General features: G+C 42.0%; 1 protein-coding gene across 4 annotated transcripts in view; it reads right to left on the reverse strand.

Moving 5' to 3' along the window:
* ZCCHC4 (zinc finger CCHC-type containing 4) overlaps positions 1-16,182 on the reverse strand; it is a 44,069-nt gene extending 27,887 nt beyond the window's left edge. For all 4 annotated transcript variants that reach the window (XM_053672465.1, XM_037155520.2, XM_037155523.2 and 1 more), the window contains exons 1-5: positions 16,043-16,182; positions 15,219-15,337; positions 14,426-14,508; positions 4,805-5,080; positions 4,100-4,177 (exon numbers count right to left, since the gene is read on the reverse strand). In XM_053672465.1, coding sequence (XP_053528440.1) covers positions 4,100-4,177; positions 4,805-5,080; positions 14,426-14,508; positions 15,219-15,337; positions 16,043-16,178 — 692 coding nt within the window. In that variant the 5' untranslated portion in view covers positions 16,179-16,182. The remainder of the gene's footprint in view (positions 1-4,099; positions 4,178-4,804; positions 5,081-14,425; positions 14,509-15,218; positions 15,338-16,042) is intronic.
* Positions 16,183-19,515: the final 3,333 nt, after the last annotated feature.

The raw sequence follows: 19,515 nt of genomic DNA on the forward strand, positions 1-19,515 counted from the left end.
AAACAAAAACAAAGAAAGCAAACAACTAGAACAGGAAGAGAAATCACAGAAATGGAGATCACATGGCGGGGTTATCAGCAAGGAGGGGGAGAAAAAGGTACAGGGACTAAAAAGCATAAATGGTAGGTATAAAATGGACAGGGGGAGGGTAAGAACAATAGAGGAAATAGAGAAGCCAAAGAACTTACATGTACGACCCATGGACATGAACTAAGTTGGGAGGGAATGCCAGTGGCAAGGGGCGTGCAGGGTGGAGGGGAATAAAGGGGAGGAAAAATGGAACAACTATAATAACACAATCAAAAACTATACTTAAAAAAAGTCAGGTAAGATGAAGAGAGTTCTGGAGAATGGTTGTACACTGACGTACATGTACTTCAGTCACTTAACACTAATGAACCACACATTTAAAATGATTAACAAGGTAAATTTTATGCTGTGTATTTTGTCACAATTTTTTAAAGAAGTAAATCAGAGCAATAGCAATGAATAAGACAAAATAATATTAAGAAAACAACGGTAACAACAAAAAGAACACAACAGGAATAAATTGAACAAAGGAGTACAAGGCTTCCACACTGAACAGAGGCAACATGCGTACACAAAGACGACAGATGTGCACACACAGAGGGAAGGCCACGTGAGGACTCGAAAGAAGGCGGCCATCTGCGTGCCAGGGAGGGAGGCCTCAGGAGAAGCCAAAACTGCTGACACCTTGATCTTGGAATTCTAGCCTCCAAAACTGTTTGAAAATAAGTTTCTGTTGTTCAACCCTCAGTCCATGGTATTTTGTAATGGTAGCCCTGGCAAACTAACACAATACTCAAGAGGTATAAAAACATATGTTCACACAAAAAATTATACAACTGTTTATAGCAAACATTATTCATAATAGTCAAAAAAGAGGAAAGCAACCCAAATGTTCATCAACTGATGAACAGATAATCATAATTCAGTATATCCACACGACAGAACGTTATTCAGCCACAAAGAGGAATGAAGTACTGACGTCTGCTACAACACAGATGAACCCTGAAAGTGCTGTGCTAAGTGAGAGAGGCCACATGTTACATGGTTCCATTTCCATGACATACCCCGAAGGCACTGAAAGTAGATCACTGCTGGCCAAGGCTGGGGGGCGGGGCAGTAGAAGCAGAGAGACTGCTTTTTGGGAGAGTGTTTCTTTCAAAGGTGATGGAAATGTTCCAGAACTGGACAGTGCTGATGGCTGTACAACCTTGTGAATAATACTAAAAATGTATGTAAAATACATCTCAAAAATGTGCCTAAAAGACAGCAAGTGGGAAAGAGGTCTAGAAGTTATGATTCTACTTTTTGAAAATCTTGAATGCATTAAAAACAGTAGAAAAAAGCAGAATCCAGAATACTCGGGGAGACAGTACTAAAGATCATGTTTCCCAAAAAAGGAAAAAAGTAAACCAGGAATCCTGCGAAACTGAACAAGTTCTTTGAGATGAAACACTGTGATTTTTTTCTACTTCTTCTGTGTATAAACCAGTCCACCACAACTAGCATGGAGAAAGCTTGTCTTTAATGAAATCACAATCATTATGTAATTTACAGTGTAACTTCAAAAAAGACAACAACTGTACCATTTTCACTTAAGTCCTAAAGATAGGAATGTCAGTGCTGCAGAGCTGATATATATATTGTCTTAAATCATTCACTTGTGGACACATGCTTTCTTTCGTTTGTTCTCCAGCATCTGTGTCTCCCTTATTTCCTATGGAAAAGCCACTTCACGTGGTGGGTCAGGGGCTGGCCAGAGCGCCCTGTCTGCCAGGCCGGAGTGATGGTGCCGGAACGGGCACGTGACCCCAGCCGAGCCGAGCAGCGGACTGCCTGGAACCTGGCTGCTGGAGCCCTTGGGAAAGACAGCCACTGTGTACCGGGCAGTGAGGCTGAGACTCAAGTCCCTGGCGCCGTGGAGGAAGCTGTCTGCAGCATAAGGCCAGTACACAGAGAAAGGCAGATGAGAGGCAGCAGGGGGAAGAGGCCCGACAACACTGTGTAAGGCCCAGGATCGGGACTGGACTAAAGTCTGCGGGAGCCTAGGCTCCAGTAATGAGTTTTCAGGACTCTAATGAAAGAAAGATTCCTGACTAATACATGCCTCACTCCACATATGTGGATAATGTGGAAACCAGCAATTAACACGTTAAAAACCCCTGTGGAACGAGGTAAGGGGACAGACACGAAAAGGAAAGACAGATGGATGACGAGAGAAATGGATTACATAAGAAGGGCTTTTATACAACTTTGAAGGCAAAGTTATTTCCGGAGGATGACTTAATTTTTGGAGCCAGACCCACTGGGTGACTTATAAACTGTGACTTTGGTCAAGTTATTTAACCTCTTTGTACCCCTGTTTCCCATCTGGAAAGTGAAAATGATGAAAGCATCTATCGTACAGGACTGCTGTGAAGATCAAATGAGTGAGGACACATGACAAGCACTCAATAAATACCAGTTCTTGTTAAATAACTGGTTAATAACTTATTGTCAGTAAGAATCCAAAAGTTAAACTTCTGCCTCCAAAGTAAACATTTAGAATAATTTAACAGTAATACTACCAGAGGAAAAAACATGGTAGTTAAAAAAAGAAATTAATATATCTATACAAGGGAATATTATACAGCTACAAAAGAAATGAAGTACTGTTACATCATGGCTTGGAGACATGCTAAGTGAAAGAAGCCAGATGCAAAGGGTCACACATCGTATGATTCTGTGTATATAAAACATGCCAAATAGACGAATCCATGGGGACAGAAAGCAGATTAGTGGCTGTCGGGAGAGGTGCATAAGGAGCTTCTTTTTGGTGTTCTGGAGTTAAATAATGATGACAGTTACAGAACGTAGTGAATACAGCTATGGAAATGTAAACTTTAAAATAGTAAATCTTATTATGTACATTATATCTCAATCTAAACAAATAAAACTCAGTTTATCTAGAACTCTTTATTGTCCCTCATGGAATTCCCTTCTGCCAAGGATCACCCACCACCAAGCAGATACCCATAAATGCTAGTTTATGGATATCTATTAATACTATCCATTAATCATTCTGATTAACAGGAAATGAATGGTTCAGAAAGTGCAGTTACTTCTGAGAAATGCAGCTGCTAGTTTTAGATGACCTACAGATGACTTGCAAATCTAAATAAAAATAAATTATAAAAGCTATACTTTTTGTGACTTTTTACTTTTAAAACTCTGCCTTTTTTAGTGAGAAAATTATGTAATTTCATAGATTCTCTCCAACAAATACTGGAATATTAGCCAAATAGACTCTAGCAGATTAAATAAGAAAAAAAAACACAAAGCCTGAGTCCTTCAATATATTTAAAAACAAGTGAAAGATACTAAAATCATGGTGTCCTACAGACTCATTATGAACTCCTGGAATTCAAATAATTACAGAAACTAGGAAGAGTACTTCAAATGCACAGAATTACAGAGACTGTGGATTAACATATTTGCCATCTCATGTTATAAACCAAAAGTCTGTATCTTGTAAATTACCACCAGAGATTCAAGGCGTGGTCCTCTTTCTGTCTCAAATCCATTTGTCCCACCATGATCAGAAGCCACGGAATTCTGAAGCTCTCTGCCCACCATCCTCGACCTCGGGACCTGTCTATTCCCTAGTCGACTCTCCCTTCCCCGGGGCTCTGTCCAGTGAGACAAAGGCACACACATCATCTGGTAAAAATACGACAGCAAATGTCTTATACACTTAAAACACCGTAATGAAGCACATTCCTGGAGGAAGCTCAGAATTATCTTTGAAAACAAGTACATGAGAAGAAATTTTACTCAACAGGGATTTTCTCTCAATTATAAGCACACTCGTAGAGAACACGCAGGAAGCACACTAGGAAAGAGGAATTTGCTGCCTCTGGCTGAAACATGGAAGACAACACATGGAGTTACAGGACTAGAAAGCAGCTTATAAGCAACTACTGCTTCTCGGTGTCAGCTAGGACTGTAACGGGCAATAAACAAATTAAAAAAGGAAAACATTAAAAAGAAACAGGAGATAAACAGAAATAAATATTATAATTTGTAAACCTACCGATAATCAATATCCAATAAAAGGCTTTTAATGTTAGACTTGTCACCTGATGCTTTCAACCTGATCAGCTCGTGCAACCTAAGGCAATTAGTGAAAGCAAATTTAATAAGAGATTACAAATGTCATACATAATAAGCAAATTAAAAAATCAATGTTTTCCTGATATTTCTAATATTTCAATGAAACACTGAAGAGATATAACCAAAGTTTCAGTTTTGCAAATATTTTTTAAAAGGTAGAACTTATCTGAAACACAGATATCTAAACTTTTAAACAATTTAAGAATCAAATCAGAAAGCATCTCCTGCCCTGGTTGGTGAGGCCCAGTGGATTGACCGTTGGCCTATGAACCAAAGGGTCACTGGCTCAATTCCCAGTCAGGGCACGTGCCTGGGCTACGGGCCAGGTGCCCAGTGGGGGGCATGAGAGAGGCAAACACACGCTGATGTTTCTCTCCCTGTCTTTCTCCCTCACTCTAAAAATAAGTAAATAAATAATCTTAAAAAAAAAAAAGAATCTCCTATTGTATATCAAATCTTTCAAGATTTCTCTCAAATGGAGTACAGATTGCAAACTCCTTAAGGGGGAGCTTTATTACTTCTTTGTATCCTCAAAGCTTTATGCTATATATCCTGAAGCTTGATAATTTTTTCTTGCAGTTTAAACAGTGGTGCCAGCAAGTTTTTAAAAAGCCGTGCCACATACCGCGGTGTGCCCACACACAGCACTCTCCTGAACCCGAGGGCAGAAAGCAGGTCGACCAAGAACTGACAGCTCCTATCAGCAAACAGGTACTGGGCATTTGTCTTCTTATTTTCCAGCGGAGAAAGGAGCCGACTGGGCCTTTTCAACTGGGTGATAGAGATGTCCCCCACGACCTGGTGCTCCTGGTGCTCCTCCCAGTCACCCGGCAACAGCAACTGCTGACACCTCCGGCAGAACCTCCTCTGAGACAACGGCAGCTTGATGAACTTCAAGTACCTTCAAGACACAAGGAAACACAAGGAATATGTTTTCCGTTTGTTGTCTTGAAGATCATTTATTTTGGCTATCTTCTGTATGCAAAAAGTATTATTAGTTCTTAAACAGTACTGCATAAAGTAGCAAAGGTAAGAAAAATCTGCTGGCTAGAATTTGCGCCTGGCTGCATGCCTACAAAGTGGAAGAGAATCAGCAATTTCATAAGAATCGAGACGCTCCAATTCCGTCAGTGAATGAAGATCAATAGCCATTTAAAATGTGAACATAATGTATTACTCAAACAACTTAGTAGTAATGGAGACTACTATCATGTTTAAATTTATTGACAAATATATTGACAAATCTAATTTTGAAGTGTTCACCAGTCTGGCTCAGTATGGTAGTCATTTTAAAATAAGAAATTAAGATCATTCTTCAAGTTCTTATGGCATACTTAGCAAGAAAAAGTACCTCCAAATAAAAAAAAAGAAAAATGATTCCCTAAAAAAAAATGTCCCCACAAAGCTCCTTTATTCTTAGCAATACTGATGAAGGCAGTTCTGAGAAGCTCATCTCCAAAACAGCAAGCTGATATTCAAAGCCTGAAATAGTATATATTGGAATCCCATTTGATTTCTTTCAAGTCATCCTTATATCTGATTTCAAACTCACCACCTCTTTGTTCTTTTTATTTGGAATGAGTAGAGAGAGAAAATAAGCAGAGTTAGTATGTTTTAAAAACTGCTGACTTTGTATATGCTATACCACCTATGAAATCAGAGTAAGAAAACAAAAGAAAAAGTAAGATTATTGAGACTCACAGAGGGTCAGCAACGCCCAAATCTAAGTAGCACTGAGCTAAACTCTGGATGCCCTGGAAAAACTGAACTTAATGTAGAATCAAACTGGGTTTCACTTGAAGCAGTTTCACTTCAAGCACCCACGCAGTGACACACAGATATTCCAGGTGACTGCGGCAAGAACCAGCTAATCGTGCCCGTGATTTAAATGTTTCTATTTCTATGGTAACTGTTCTTTTGGCAGCTCATCTATGACTGGAAAGAAAAAGGACGGTGACATCAGGAGAAACTGTTATAGTAACTCGAAGAATGTCAGTAGAGAAAAGGGCCCTGAGGACAGGAAAGGCAGGTGGGAAGAGCCAGCCGCTGCAGCCACAGGGACGTCCCTGTCATCACTGGACGTCAAGTGTCACAGCCGCTCGCATCCAGCCATGACAGATTGAGAGACCAGACTCGCCACCCCGACCCTCGCAAACTTTCAACAGACAAAACACGGAGACCACAGTTTGGAGATACTGGACAGCAGGCAGCCCGACAGTGAACAGTGAGAGAACAAGCGAGCGAGTGCTTCAGCTGCCCCGCCGGGAGTAGTCCCCCACTATCCATGGGGGACACATCCCAAGACCCCCCCAGAGGTGCCTGAAACTGCGGAAGGTATCGAATCCGGTATATACCTTACGTGTCTCCCTACATGTACGTACTTATGATAAAGTTTAATCTCCAAGTTAGGCACAATAAGAGATTAACAACAATAACTGATAATAAAATAGAAAACTTATACTAATATACTATAATAAAAGTTATATAAATATGGCTTCTCTTTCTTGCCAGTAATTTTTATATTTTCTGTCCAAATCTATTCCCGAACATAGGTTTACTGAACTGGCTAGAACCCCCAGCCAACGCTGAACAGAAATGGTAGCGGTGGACAAGCCTGCTATGTCCCAGTCTTAGGAGGAAAACATCCAATCTTACCAGCATGGTGTTAGCTATAGGTCTTTCTTAGATGCTCTTTATCAGGTTGTGGAAGTTCCCATCAGTTCCTAGTTTTCTGAGAATCTTTATCATGAATAAACATCTTATTTTGGACTTGGAAGAACTCAAGTTGTACAGTTACATAACCTGGGTCATTCATTACTGAAGAATGTGCTGGACAGTTGGGCGCCAGGCAGAAAGGGCAACGTACAGACCAGAGGAGCATCTTCAGAAAGCCTAGGACAGATCAAGATAAAACCACCAGACTCCGCTACATCTGAATGTTCTAAAAGGCTTCAGACAACGAGCAGAGACCTGCAGTCGAATCGGTGAGAAGCACATAAATAACGAATAGCAGCTGCAACAAGAAATCCAAAACTGTTATTAACTGCAAGGAAAACAAAAAGTTGTGTAGGAAAGAACTTACTGTGATTTATTTCAGGGTTCAGCTACGAACAACACTTTTATGGTTGTAATAATGCAAACACTAAATTCTGAATCTAGCCAAAATCATGATAGAACTATGCAAGAATAAGGTATGAAAGTGTATGGATTATAGCCGGGGTAGGGGAGCTGGAGGTGAGAGGGCAGACAGAGAAGGGAAAGATAAATCCTCGTCTTCCATATGAAATGAGCAGCAATTCCAACAACCGATCAATCAAGAAGTACAAGACAAGCACGGCGTGTGCTGCACAGACAGGACAGAGAACTCTGCACTTGGACAGAGAGCTGACTGTGGCTGCTTCCGGGGAGGAGAGACGCACGGATGGAGACAGGCACGTTGCTCTTTACAAAACCTCACAGAACTACTTGATTCTATTCCCAAAGACAGACTTCATCACTGGAATTTAATGCACATACCAAACAATCACCCCTTTAAAGTGCACAATCCAGTGGTTGTCAGAACTTTCCCGAACATGTGCGACCACCAGCACAGCAGAATCCCAGAGCATTTCTGTCACGTTGGAGAGAAACCTGGTCTCCATCAGAAGTCACTCCGTGGGCCCCTTCCCCACAGTGGCCAAGCCACTCCCCTCTCTCTGCAGATGTGCCCATGCCGGACACCTCACGCAAATGGATCATAGAAGAGCCACATACAAGTTTTGATTTTAAAGTTTTTTTGTTAAAACAGGCTTTTATTTAGAAAATAAAAACTGCCAGAGGATGACTTTTTGGCTAAATAGGAGGTAACAGAAGACACTGCAGCCACGGGGCTGTCAGGAAGCACTGAGCCCCTTGGCCCACAGGATGAGAGCAGAAACACACAAGGCATCCCACTTACAGCGGAGCACGTCGGCAACAGAATTCAAACAAAAGTGGTGCGGGAAGGGCACGAGAAAGGGGCAGGGAGTGTAAGTATACCGAGCGCTGCACGTTTCAGAGCTAGAGGCCGAAAGATACGGTTTAAAACTGAATAATCAAGTTAAAGAGCTACAAGCAATATTTGAAGGCATAAAGCTTAACCCTAAAAAGAAATAATCAACTAAAATCAGGCAGTGGTTGACAGACAGGAAGAAGAATTACACTAGATTCATCATTTCTCACTTTTAGAGGAAGATTATCTTAAAAAAGGGTTAAACATAGCATAGCAAGTTACAAAGGAACCGTGACAACAAAAACACAGCACACATTGAACAAGGAAGGGAAACATGGGCCCTATGTAGTGAGAGCTAAAACAAGCAGTAAAAACAGAAAACGTAAAATAATACAGCAACACTAAGGCCAAGCACACCTACTACATCCACTATGAAAATGGACGAAATCCGCCCATGAAAAGAAAGCCCGTCAGGCCCCGCCCAGGGGCTGGGCTGGGCTGGTCGGAGCGTCGGCCCACGTCCGGAAAGGTTTCGAGGCTGGTCCCAGGTCAAAGGCACATTCCTGGGTTGTGGGTTCAATCCCTGGTGAGGGTGCCTACAGGAGGACAACTGATCAATATTTCTCTGTCACATTAAAGTTTCTCTGTCTTCCCCCTCTTCTCTCTCAAAAAAAATCAATAAACATATCCTCAGGTGAAGACTGAAAAAAAGGAAAAAAAAAGCCTGTCCAATTATTACAATGCAACACCCAACCATCCCATTTCATTACTTCGCAGAAACCTATCTTTTCACGTTTTAGCGTGTATGACATTGACATATGCTTTATAACTGCTGTCAGCCAGACAGAGGTCATGATGTCGCAGGGAGTGTGCGCCCATGTGCACACTTGGTCCTAGCTCTCTGTGCTGCCATCTCTGCGGGACCAAGCGTGCTAGAACCACAGGCAGGGTGTCGCTGCCGTCACCTGATGACTCAGCCCCGAAACACGGAGTTACTTCACACGCAGTCAGGCCCCAAAACTGAGCCACGGAGCACACGTCTGAGATTGCTGAAAAGAGTGATGACAACAACCAAGGGCGTTACAGGGAAAAGGACAAGGAAGACCCCCAAGCAGATGAAATCGTCAGGTTCTGTGATGCCGGCTAAAGGTGGAAGCTGCAAAATCACCGAGAAGACATGAAACAAAGCCCAAGGCAGTGAGGGGCTAGGGTGACAGTCACTCACTACACAGACTATCTTAAGGCATAAAGTTTAATTATTTTTAAAAGAAAGACACCGTTACATGAACCTCCACTTATACATCTTTGTGCTTTGTCAAAACTGTCCTTCAGAAAGCTTTACTGCTTGCTTACCCACCATCTCTAGACAAAAGATAAACTGAGATCCTGTGCCCACCTCTCTCTATTCCCAATCACAGCATAATCATTCAGCTACACTGCTTTAAATGTAACATTCAGACACAAGGGTGTATTTTTTGTTCTTGTTAGAACATATTATTTTATTTTATTTTTCAATTACAGTTTACATTGGCTGTTACTTTGTATTAGTTTCAGGTCAGATAAGCACACGCTTCCCAAAGTGCTCCCCCCGTACTTCCAGTGCCCACCTGGCGGCACCACATGTAGTTATCACAATGTTATTGGCTCTGTTCCCTGTGCTGTACTTACACCCCCATGACTATTTTATAACTAACAACCTGCATCTCTTAAGCCCTTCACCCAATGGCCCAACACCCCTCCCACCAGTCAGACACAGGTTTCTAAGTTTGGCAGCAAGAACAAGAGACCGTGAAGAGTCACGGAGTGCCCTGTGCTCCCTTCTCATTTGTACTTACTACACATACCCGGGGGAGGAGGGGGGCGGGATTCATTCTGCCGAGTGGCTCAGTATGAGTCACAAATTGCCGGCCAGCGTTTTGAAATGTCATTTTTATTGATCTCTATTTGATGTTCCATTTGCCTTTCCCGGAGGAGACAAATGATGTTTATGGCATTTCCCTAATAGCAGACCTTGAAAAGCTGAGTTTAAATGAGCTCTGAAAAAAAAACCATAACCAAATGAAATATCAACTAGATAAAACTATCTGAATGCACATAAATTAATGCTGATTCTAGCACTGACATGTATCTATCTTCCTTGAGACTTCACAGGTCACAATAAAGGCGCCAACGTACTACATAACAGAATAACACATTTCGGAGCATAACAGGCAGCATAAAAACCGTAGGAAAGTCAAATCTCAGGCACAAAACGTAAATCTGTCAGCTGAGCACATGAAATATAAAGGATGGTTCAAAGAGTGAGACTAGAAAACCAAGGACCGAGCCCTGCTCTGTAAAGCCCGGGAGTCGGGGCCGCACTGCCAGCTCTGTAATTAAAACCAAGTAGCAAGGCTGACTCATCTGGCTGCCACGTTCCTTTACACCAACTTCAAAACTAAATCCGTCAATGAAAAGCAATTGTTGCTCCACAGTAACAGATGAAAAGTTTACTTTATAGGATAGGTATAGTGTTTAAATGCCTTCTACTACTTTCAAATACAGTAGTTATTTAATAAGATGACATAAATGAATTGCATAAAGTTAAACTGGAAAGCAATTACAATCTTAAGTCATGGTATACCACCCATAAATCCACCTGCGCACAAGAATGAGCTGCTAGTCTTAAGCTGAAGATACACTAACAGACTAGGTCATTAACAACAGAGATGTTAGTAAATAGATACTTAGTAAGCCTATGATTTTAAAAGCCAAATTTTTCATTTTCAGGGGAATGACTGATTTTGAACTTTTACTCCACAGAAAGCATGAAAAAAGTCATAAGAACATTAATTACATAGTAATGCAATGAAATCAAAGACATTGTATTTCGGAAGGTGCACACCCCCGCTCACCCTCCAACACCTATTCAGACGCCATGTCCTCACACTGCCCTGGCCAGCCCAGGCCCGAACACGCGGCAGCGCCCCCACCTGTCCCGGCACTCGGCCTTTTCTGTGAACTCGCCCACACTCTCCTTTCGCTGCACGACTTTTCACCGCCTCCACTCCACCACGGGCATTTTAAGTTCTTTTTGAGCCCCCAACAAAGAACGAATAAATGATTGGATGGATGGATGGATGGATGGATGGATGGATGGATGGTTAGATGGTGGGTTAGGCAACACAATCCAAGGTTAGGGGTCAGGATGATTTAAGATGTTGAAATTACTTTAAGTCATGCTCTCAAGAATCAGCGCTAGATGACAGATGAAATTATGGCCCCCAAGTCTCACTGAATCTATATATTTGTTTTCTCTTTTAAATAATTCTGAATCTGTAAGGTAAATTAACCTCTACAAGCAGCTCAAACAACCAACCTTTTGAAAATTCTTTAATACTTCATTTTTTGGCCAGTGTTTTTATATTCTAAAAGCATAAAACATGAGTTTCAAAAATCCCTTTATTATCAAAAAACATACTGACAGTATAAAAGACAAGAACAATGTTTAAGCTCCAAAGTAAGTTTTATTATGCAAAGAAACAAGAGCACCTAAGGTTTCTTAGAGTTTAACTGAATCACCAATGTCCTTATGTAGCAACATGAATGACATGCTTCTCGGATAAAAGCGATAAGGCAAAGCACAAACTACATACATACTCTGACTACGACCTTGTAAAACACACCCAGGCAGAGAAAAGGGGCCTGAAGGAAATGTAACAAAATGACCAAGGTGATGATGGATGCTGCGGGCGACGTGTTTCTGCTTTCCATTCCTCGGAGAATCTATTTTATCTCATCATGATAACCTCATTATGATGTATTTCTATGTAACCCCTCAGGTGTCATCTCCTTATCTTCTATCTCCTTAAATTAAATTAGTACACATCATTTATTAATTACTATCTGCTTTTATGTTTAAAAATACCGAGTTGGTGGAGATAAATACTATTAACATTTTATGTGTAATGTTCCCATTTTATTTTTTAAAAAAGGAAAAAAAATACCATGCTGGATGCCCTGGCTGGAATGGCTCAGTTGGCTGGAACACCGTCCTGTAACCCAAAGTCTGCCCGTGCAGTTCCCAGTCAGGGCACATGCCTGGGTTGCAAGTGTGTTCCCTGAGTTCAGAGACACGCATGGTCCCTGGTCTGAATGCGGTGTGAGAGGCAGCCCACATGAGAGATGTTTCTCTCTGTCCCTTCCTCTCTCTCTAAAAGCAATGAAAGAAAAATGTCCTCCGGTGAGGATTAAATAAATAAATAAATTAAAATGCCATGTTGGCATCCGAGAGGTTGACGTGTAAGCACTGCTCAGTCACTGTAGCGGTGTGAACCTGATGAAGATACTTCAAGTCCCCAAGCCTCGATTTTCCTGTGTAAGCAAACCAGCTGCAGAAGTAAGTAACATCTCACATAAAATAACCTAGCCTTGGGCCTAGCTCGCAGTGGTGACCAACTTACAGTACTTCCACTTTCAACATCTTCGTTATCAACTGAATTACTATAAATCAAGTAGACATCACTGATTAAGTATTTGCTTAAGAGGCAATCCATTTATCTTAAGAAAAGCTCCTCCATTCATGGGCCTTAAAATCTACTGAGAAGCTTAGGAAGACATTTTTAATAGAGCCTGGGAATCTTTTCCACTTGGCCTGGATAGGAGTGCAGCATCCTTCCAAACACGGCAGCCCAGGGGGCCAGGAGTAGCCAGGACAGTGAAAGCCCATTTATCATCAGGGACCCAGAGCAAGGGATTCTTAGGGAGCTTCTCCCAGCACATGGAGAACAAGGCTGTGACACAGCAGAGGGATGAATTCTTTTCACAGGTTGACTGAAGAGTTAAATCTATGACTCAATTACAGTTCACCCAATAAAACATTTTAACAGTGCAGACATTTAAAAACAGGTGTTTATAAAAAACTGGTTTAGTATTTCAATAGAAACATTACAGAAAATCTTCACGGTTTTCAATTTAGCAATGATTTCTTAGCTATGATACCAAAAACACAAGCAATGAAAGAAAAATTTGATAAACTGAACTTTATCAATAAAGTTAAAAACTCTAGTGTATCAAAGGACATCATCAAGACTGTGAAGACAATCTACAGAATGGAAGAAAATATTTGCAAATCATCTGATAAGGATGAACACATAAGCACTCCCGTGACTCAGCAACAACAACAAAAAAACATTAAAAAATTAACAGAACAACTGAGCAGACATTTCTCCAAAGATAAGCAACTAGCCCAGGCTGCGGTGGCTCTGTGGATTGGGCGCAAGCCTGTGAACTGAGGAGTAATAACTGTTTTGATTTCCAGTCAGGGCACATGCCTGGGTTGCTGGTCTGGTCATGTAAGAGGCAATAAATCAATGTCTCTCTTGCACGTTGATGTTTCTCTCCCTCCCTTCCCCTTTCTCTAAAAATAAATAAATACAATCTTTTAAAAAAGAAGGAAAGTAAATAGCCAAAAAATACATGAAAAAAGATCAACATTATGAATACAGGAAAATAAAAAAATTACAACCAAAATGACATACTGCTTCACCATTTCTGAGAAGGCATAATCAAAAAAAAAGAAAAGAAGTGTTGATAGGGACATGGAGAAATCGGAACCCTCCTACATTGCCGGTGGGAATGTAACATGGTACAGCCACTGTAGAAGACAGTTTGGCAGTTCCTCCAAAAACTCAATATAGTATTACCATATGATCCAGTAATTCTACTCACAGCTATATATGCAAAAACAACTGAAAACAGGGACTCCGACAGATACTTATACACCAACATATGCTGTAGCGCCATTCACAGAAGCCAAAACGTGGAAACAGCCAGGTGTCCGCTGATGGGTGAATAAACAAAATGTGGTATATACATACAGGGGAACAATATTCAGCTATAAAAAGGATGAAATTCTAACACATGCTACATGGATAAACCTTGAACAGGTTATGCTGGATGAAATAAGCCAGACATAAAAGGACAAATACTGATGATCCACTCACCTGAGGCACCTACAATAGTCACATTCATGGAGACAAAAGTAGATCAGAGGTTATCGGACTGGGGGAGGGGGAATGGCAGTTAACGATGGTGACAGAGTTTCTTTTTGGGTGATGAAAACATTTGGGAAATAGTGGTGATGGCTGCACAGCACCGGGAATTAATGCTACTGAATTGGCAAACTTTGTTTTATATATATATTTGCCACAATCAAAATTAATTAATTAATTAATTAAACTTAAAGGCGGGGGTTAAAAAATACAGGATAATAAATAAAAACGACCACATCAGTACCTTTCCACACACTGTGTCCGGGACAGAGGAGGCTGGCATCTTCGGTTGCGAGCTTCCCGGGCAGCAAGTCTAGCTCCTGACAACTGAGAGTACAAAATCCACTTAGTATCATATCCCACCTGCCGCCATGCTAAAGACACTGGTACCACATTCTGACAAAGCAGCAGCCAGAAATTCAAGTGGCCCAAAGCTGTAGACGAGCATCATGTGAGGGGGGAGGGGGGAAGATACCCAAAACATTAAACTGGAAAAAGTCTAGAATTGTTTGAAGCAGCGCCCAACACATGAAGATTAAAGCACGGAGATGAACTCACATGTGGTGAGCTTCACAGGGGTACAGAAGAGTAATATACAAGACTGTTTTCTAATAAACCCAACAACGCTGAAAGTATTCTGGTCAAAACTTTCAGAAACTATAATTAGACCAAGTCCGAGAGGATCCCAGCTCATAACTATTTCTTTAAGTGCCCAGTAGCTGTATAAAAGATGTTCAATGCAAATATTTTTAAAAAAACGTGTTTTTCTAAAACACTTGCTGGAACAATCATGAGCTAGGCATTTCAGGGAGAAATCTATCTTTATTGGCAGACCGAGTATTAACACCTCAGAAGGTCTTAACGAGAACTAAGTCTTGGAGACAGTAGTTTAAGATATCAGTGATCAAAGTACGTTCAGAGTAAGTACGAACTCCAGTCTAACAAAAAAACATATCTTCATGTCTTAAATTTATCTCATGCAGTCTCAAAAATGTCATGTACATCAAAATATATACACATCCAAAAAGCTAATATACCTTTTCATCTTCCCATTGAAAAAAGTCACAATCTTTCCTATCTCTACAGGCGGAGCAGGCATAAAACCTCCGTGTTTCTTCTTTGCCGTGGCTCACCTTCACAAACAAAAGAGTGGGTCCTAGTTCCAGAAGAGGGAAAATCATGTCAAAGAGCAGTCATCAACATCAAGTTCCTAGTTTTCACCGCCTTCTATAAACCTTGTTTTAATTTTATGCACGATTTGTCATAATTAAACCGACTACTTTAATAATTAGGAAATAACTTTTGAAAACTGGTCTCTCCAGAAACAAAATGCTATTGTTAGAACTGCCGTCCACACGGTGAATGACCTGGGTCCTGAGACTAAAACGAGGAGGGCGTCCACAGAACGGACCACTTTGCCACCTCGTTACGGTCCACTCAATAGTCCTGAGCTTTTACAGCAGGACACACCCTCTCTCCACAAATAAGAGAAAAACCGGGTCTGGTTTCTATGCCAGAATTCATGCTATCGTTCTCCCTAACTTTTCTGTTTTTTGTTTTTTAACTGAAAAGAAAGCCAATCAACAGATGAAATCCTCAGATACTCAGCAAAGGGACTTACTCAACACGCATCCCCTTTGCCTAGCCTCTAGCTCTGGGGCCGAAACCACCACAGTGGGGACTCTCTATGATGTTTCTTAAGTTGAAAACCACAAACTCCCGAGGAAGACGCGTTTTCTAGGCATTACACACGGTGGAAACAGGCTGATAAAACTCAGAAGCACTAAAAGCCGGTGGAAACTCAGGGTAGCCCTCGCCCCTCGGCGCCCCACAACCAGACTGAGCCCCAACACGGACGCACCGTGAGGGCACAGCGGGGCGGGGGTGGCGGGATCGGAGAGAAGCACCACCTCCATCCCCGCGCTCCCCGCGCTCCCCACGCCGCTGTCGCTGCCCTCCGCCTCCGCCGTTCCAAGGCTGTCCCTGTGGGTCGCCATCTTCCCGCCGCCGTCCCGAAAGCCTCAGTCCAAAAAAAAAAAAAAAAAAAATTTTTTTTAGAGGCTGAGAAAGAGCGCCGCCACACCCCGCAGAGATTCATAGCGCCCCCACGCGTCTGGGAGGAGCGGGGACTGCCGAGGTGAGGCCGCTCCCTGAAACGCAGTCGCCACCAACTCTGGCCTGCAGTTGAGCAGTGCTTGGTACATAGGAAGGTACGCGTTGCAGTCAACTTATTGGACCTATGCAGTAAGCTCACCTGTTTTCTGCCGCACTCCTTGGCACCTGTGAGTACCCTCCTTTCATAAGAATACATGCAGGAGATGAGACGACTCTTTGGAGCAAAGATTTGGTCGCCTTTAAGTCTACAAGACAGCATCGCCACCAACAGCCGCGGACAAAAGAAGAAGCTGATACCTCTGCGCTTCATGAAACCGCCTTCCTTTCAAAGTTGGTGTCATCTTATACCTTTTGAACAGTATTTATGGTTGCACACTATAGTTCCGTATCATCAACATTTATATATTGTAAAGAAATAAAACTGTCCCTATTTGCATCTGGCATGATTGTCTACATAGAAAAATCCCAAGGAATCTACAAAAATAACTCTAAACGGAGTTCAACTGGGTTGCAGGATACCAGATAAACATACAAAAATCTATTGAACTTCTATATACTAGCAAAGATCACAGGAGCACAAATTAAAAACTAGTACACTACTTACAACCACTCAAATATTATATGAAATACTTGGGTTTTATGTAAATCTAACAAAACGTGTACACAGAACTCATATGCTGAAAACTATGAAATGCTGATAAAAAAAATCAAAGATGATCTAAATATCTAAGTAAAGGTAGAGTCATACTGTGTTGGTGGGTTAGAAGACTCAACATAGTAAAGATGTCAGTTCCCCCCAAGTTTAGGGCAGATACAGGTTTAGGTTCATTTCTATAAAAATCCCAGTCAGATTCTTGTAACTACAGATTATATTATTCTGAAGTTTACATGAAAAAGCAAGGGAACTAGGACAGCTGCAACAATGTTGAAAAATAATAATAATGTGGGAGGAATCTATCTCAGTTCAAGACTTATATCGCTGCAGGAAACAAGCCTGTATAGTTGTAGATGAAATCTAGTATCTAAAGAATCTATGGTACTTGTACACATTTAAATTCATACATTTGCTACTATGGTATATTAACTTAGGAATATTGCTCTTCTGCAAGCATATTTCTTGCAATGATGTCATTCACCTACACCTATAGCCCCTGGGCTTTGGTATAACAATCCCCCTTTCCAAGTTGTCCAGCACGATATATGTCTGTATCTTTAGGACAGGGAACTTTCTAGTGATACTTTTGAAAATTTTATCTCAAGACCTAACTACCTAGGGTCATCAACATTAATGTTTCTATTTAACAGTTTTAACGAATAGGTAGATACCTGTAATCTTGAAAAGGCTTGTTTACAAAGCTTGCAATTGAATTCATAAAATCATACCACTATAAATAGTTACTGAATCTGTATTTTCTTATTCTCTCTTACACAATTCTGACGCTGTGAGGTGAGCTCTATAAGCAGCCCAAACCAATAAGGATTTGCAGCCTTTGCCATCAAAGTCCAGTAAAAGTTGTCCAAACAAGGTAAATTGAAAGAGCACACCCTAGTGGGAGAGACTTGGAAGGTTTCAAAAGTAAGGCAATTCTCTCTCTTTTCTGAGGGATAATTCAAGGTCAAAAATAGTCACCCAGATTTAGACATGTATATGCAGTGTATGTTGAATGTTTACTCACGAGGTCATGAATAGGAGCAGTAAGGGATGAATGTTTCATTTGGTTGTGTAATAGTATTTTTAGTTTGTGCAGGAAAATATTTTTAGTTGGGATGAATGTTTCATTTGGTTGTGTAATAATATTTTTAGTTCGTGTCTGCTTGAGCAGACAAAGCAAAGGGACGCAGAGGATCCTTGAAGGAAACTAGCGGCGGAGCTGAAAATGGGCCCCTTGAGGTCTGGGTGCTGAGAGAGGCCAGTTACACTCTCCCAGGACGATCCTGAATGCCCCAAGACAAGCTCCAGTTCAGGGACCGCCCCACCAGACGATGTGGACAAACCCGTGAGCTTCCCATAGGCATTAGGGCATCTCGCTCCTTGATTTCGTTAACAGGGTAAAAGCCCTCCGAGCCCAGATCTCCCACAGGGAAAGTGGTTGGAGCCAGAGGAACATTTTCTAGTGGAGGCCTGACCAACTTCATCTTCTGTCAGAGCACCCAGTTTTCCCGTGGGACGCCCACGGGATTTTAGCCCACATTGTTGGAGAGATACAAAGAACCCTAGGGACCAGCTTGGGCTTGGGCAGGTGACTTGGGGATGGCGGGAAAAGCTGTAACGATTAGATTCTGTCATCTCAGTGGCATCCATGATACTGACTTGTCACGTGTCTCAGGGGTTCGGCTCTTCAGTTTGTTCTGCGCTAGGTCGTCCGTGTAATGTTGGCAGGCCCAGGTTCCCCCGGGCTGGGATGACTCTGCGCCTCGTGTCTCTCATCCTCCTGGCGATGGACTGAATTTTTGTGTCCCCCTCCAATTCACATGCTGAAATCCCTAACCCCAAAGGTGATAGTCAAATAAGCAGAACCTCTGAGAGGTGATTAGCTCTTGAGGGTGAAGCCCTCAGGGATAGGATTAGTGCCCTTTTAAGAGGCTCCAGAAAGCTCCCCGATCCCTTTTTCGCTATGTCAGGATACAAGGAGAAGTCCGTGACCCAGAGAGAGCCCTCGCCCGACTTTGTTGGCATCCTAACCTCGAACTTCCAGCTTCTAGAACTGTGAGCAATAAATTCCTGTTGTGTCTGAGCTACCCAGTCTGTGTGATTGTTACAGCAGTCCTAAAGAACTAAGACGTTCCTGGGACCAGGGTCCAGCCTGGGCACGTCGTTCTCATGGAGGTGGCAGAAGCACAGGAGAGCTCGGAGAGACAAACTTCTGGTGGCCTTGGCTTGGAGCTGCCACTGTCACTTCTACCTCACTCTTTTGGCTTGAGCAAGTCGAAAAGCACTGCACATGGCCAAGCACTGCAAAGCTACATGGCAAAGGGATGGGTCAGAGGGTCAGAAAGGGCTGGGGAATTGGGGCCAGTGACACCATCCATCACAGAAGCACCTTGCCTGGGATAACCAAGGGACTGGTGGCAGTGTTTCCAAAAACTTAAGGAGCCCCTGCCTTAGCAAGAAGTCAATAAGAAGAACCCAGAACTTGGAGACAGGAATGTGTGATGATATCATGTGAGCACCTAGATCCAGCCATGCCTTCTGCTTTCAATAATGAGAATCATGAATTT

Source organism: Artibeus jamaicensis, unplaced genomic scaffold (genome assembly GCF_021234435.1).
Source record: "Artibeus jamaicensis isolate MK-2021 breed Jamaican fruit bat unplaced genomic scaffold, CSHL_Jam_final contig_76, whole genome shotgun sequence".
In the NCBI taxonomy this organism is placed as follows: Eukaryota; Metazoa; Chordata; class Mammalia; order Chiroptera; family Phyllostomidae; genus Artibeus; species Artibeus jamaicensis.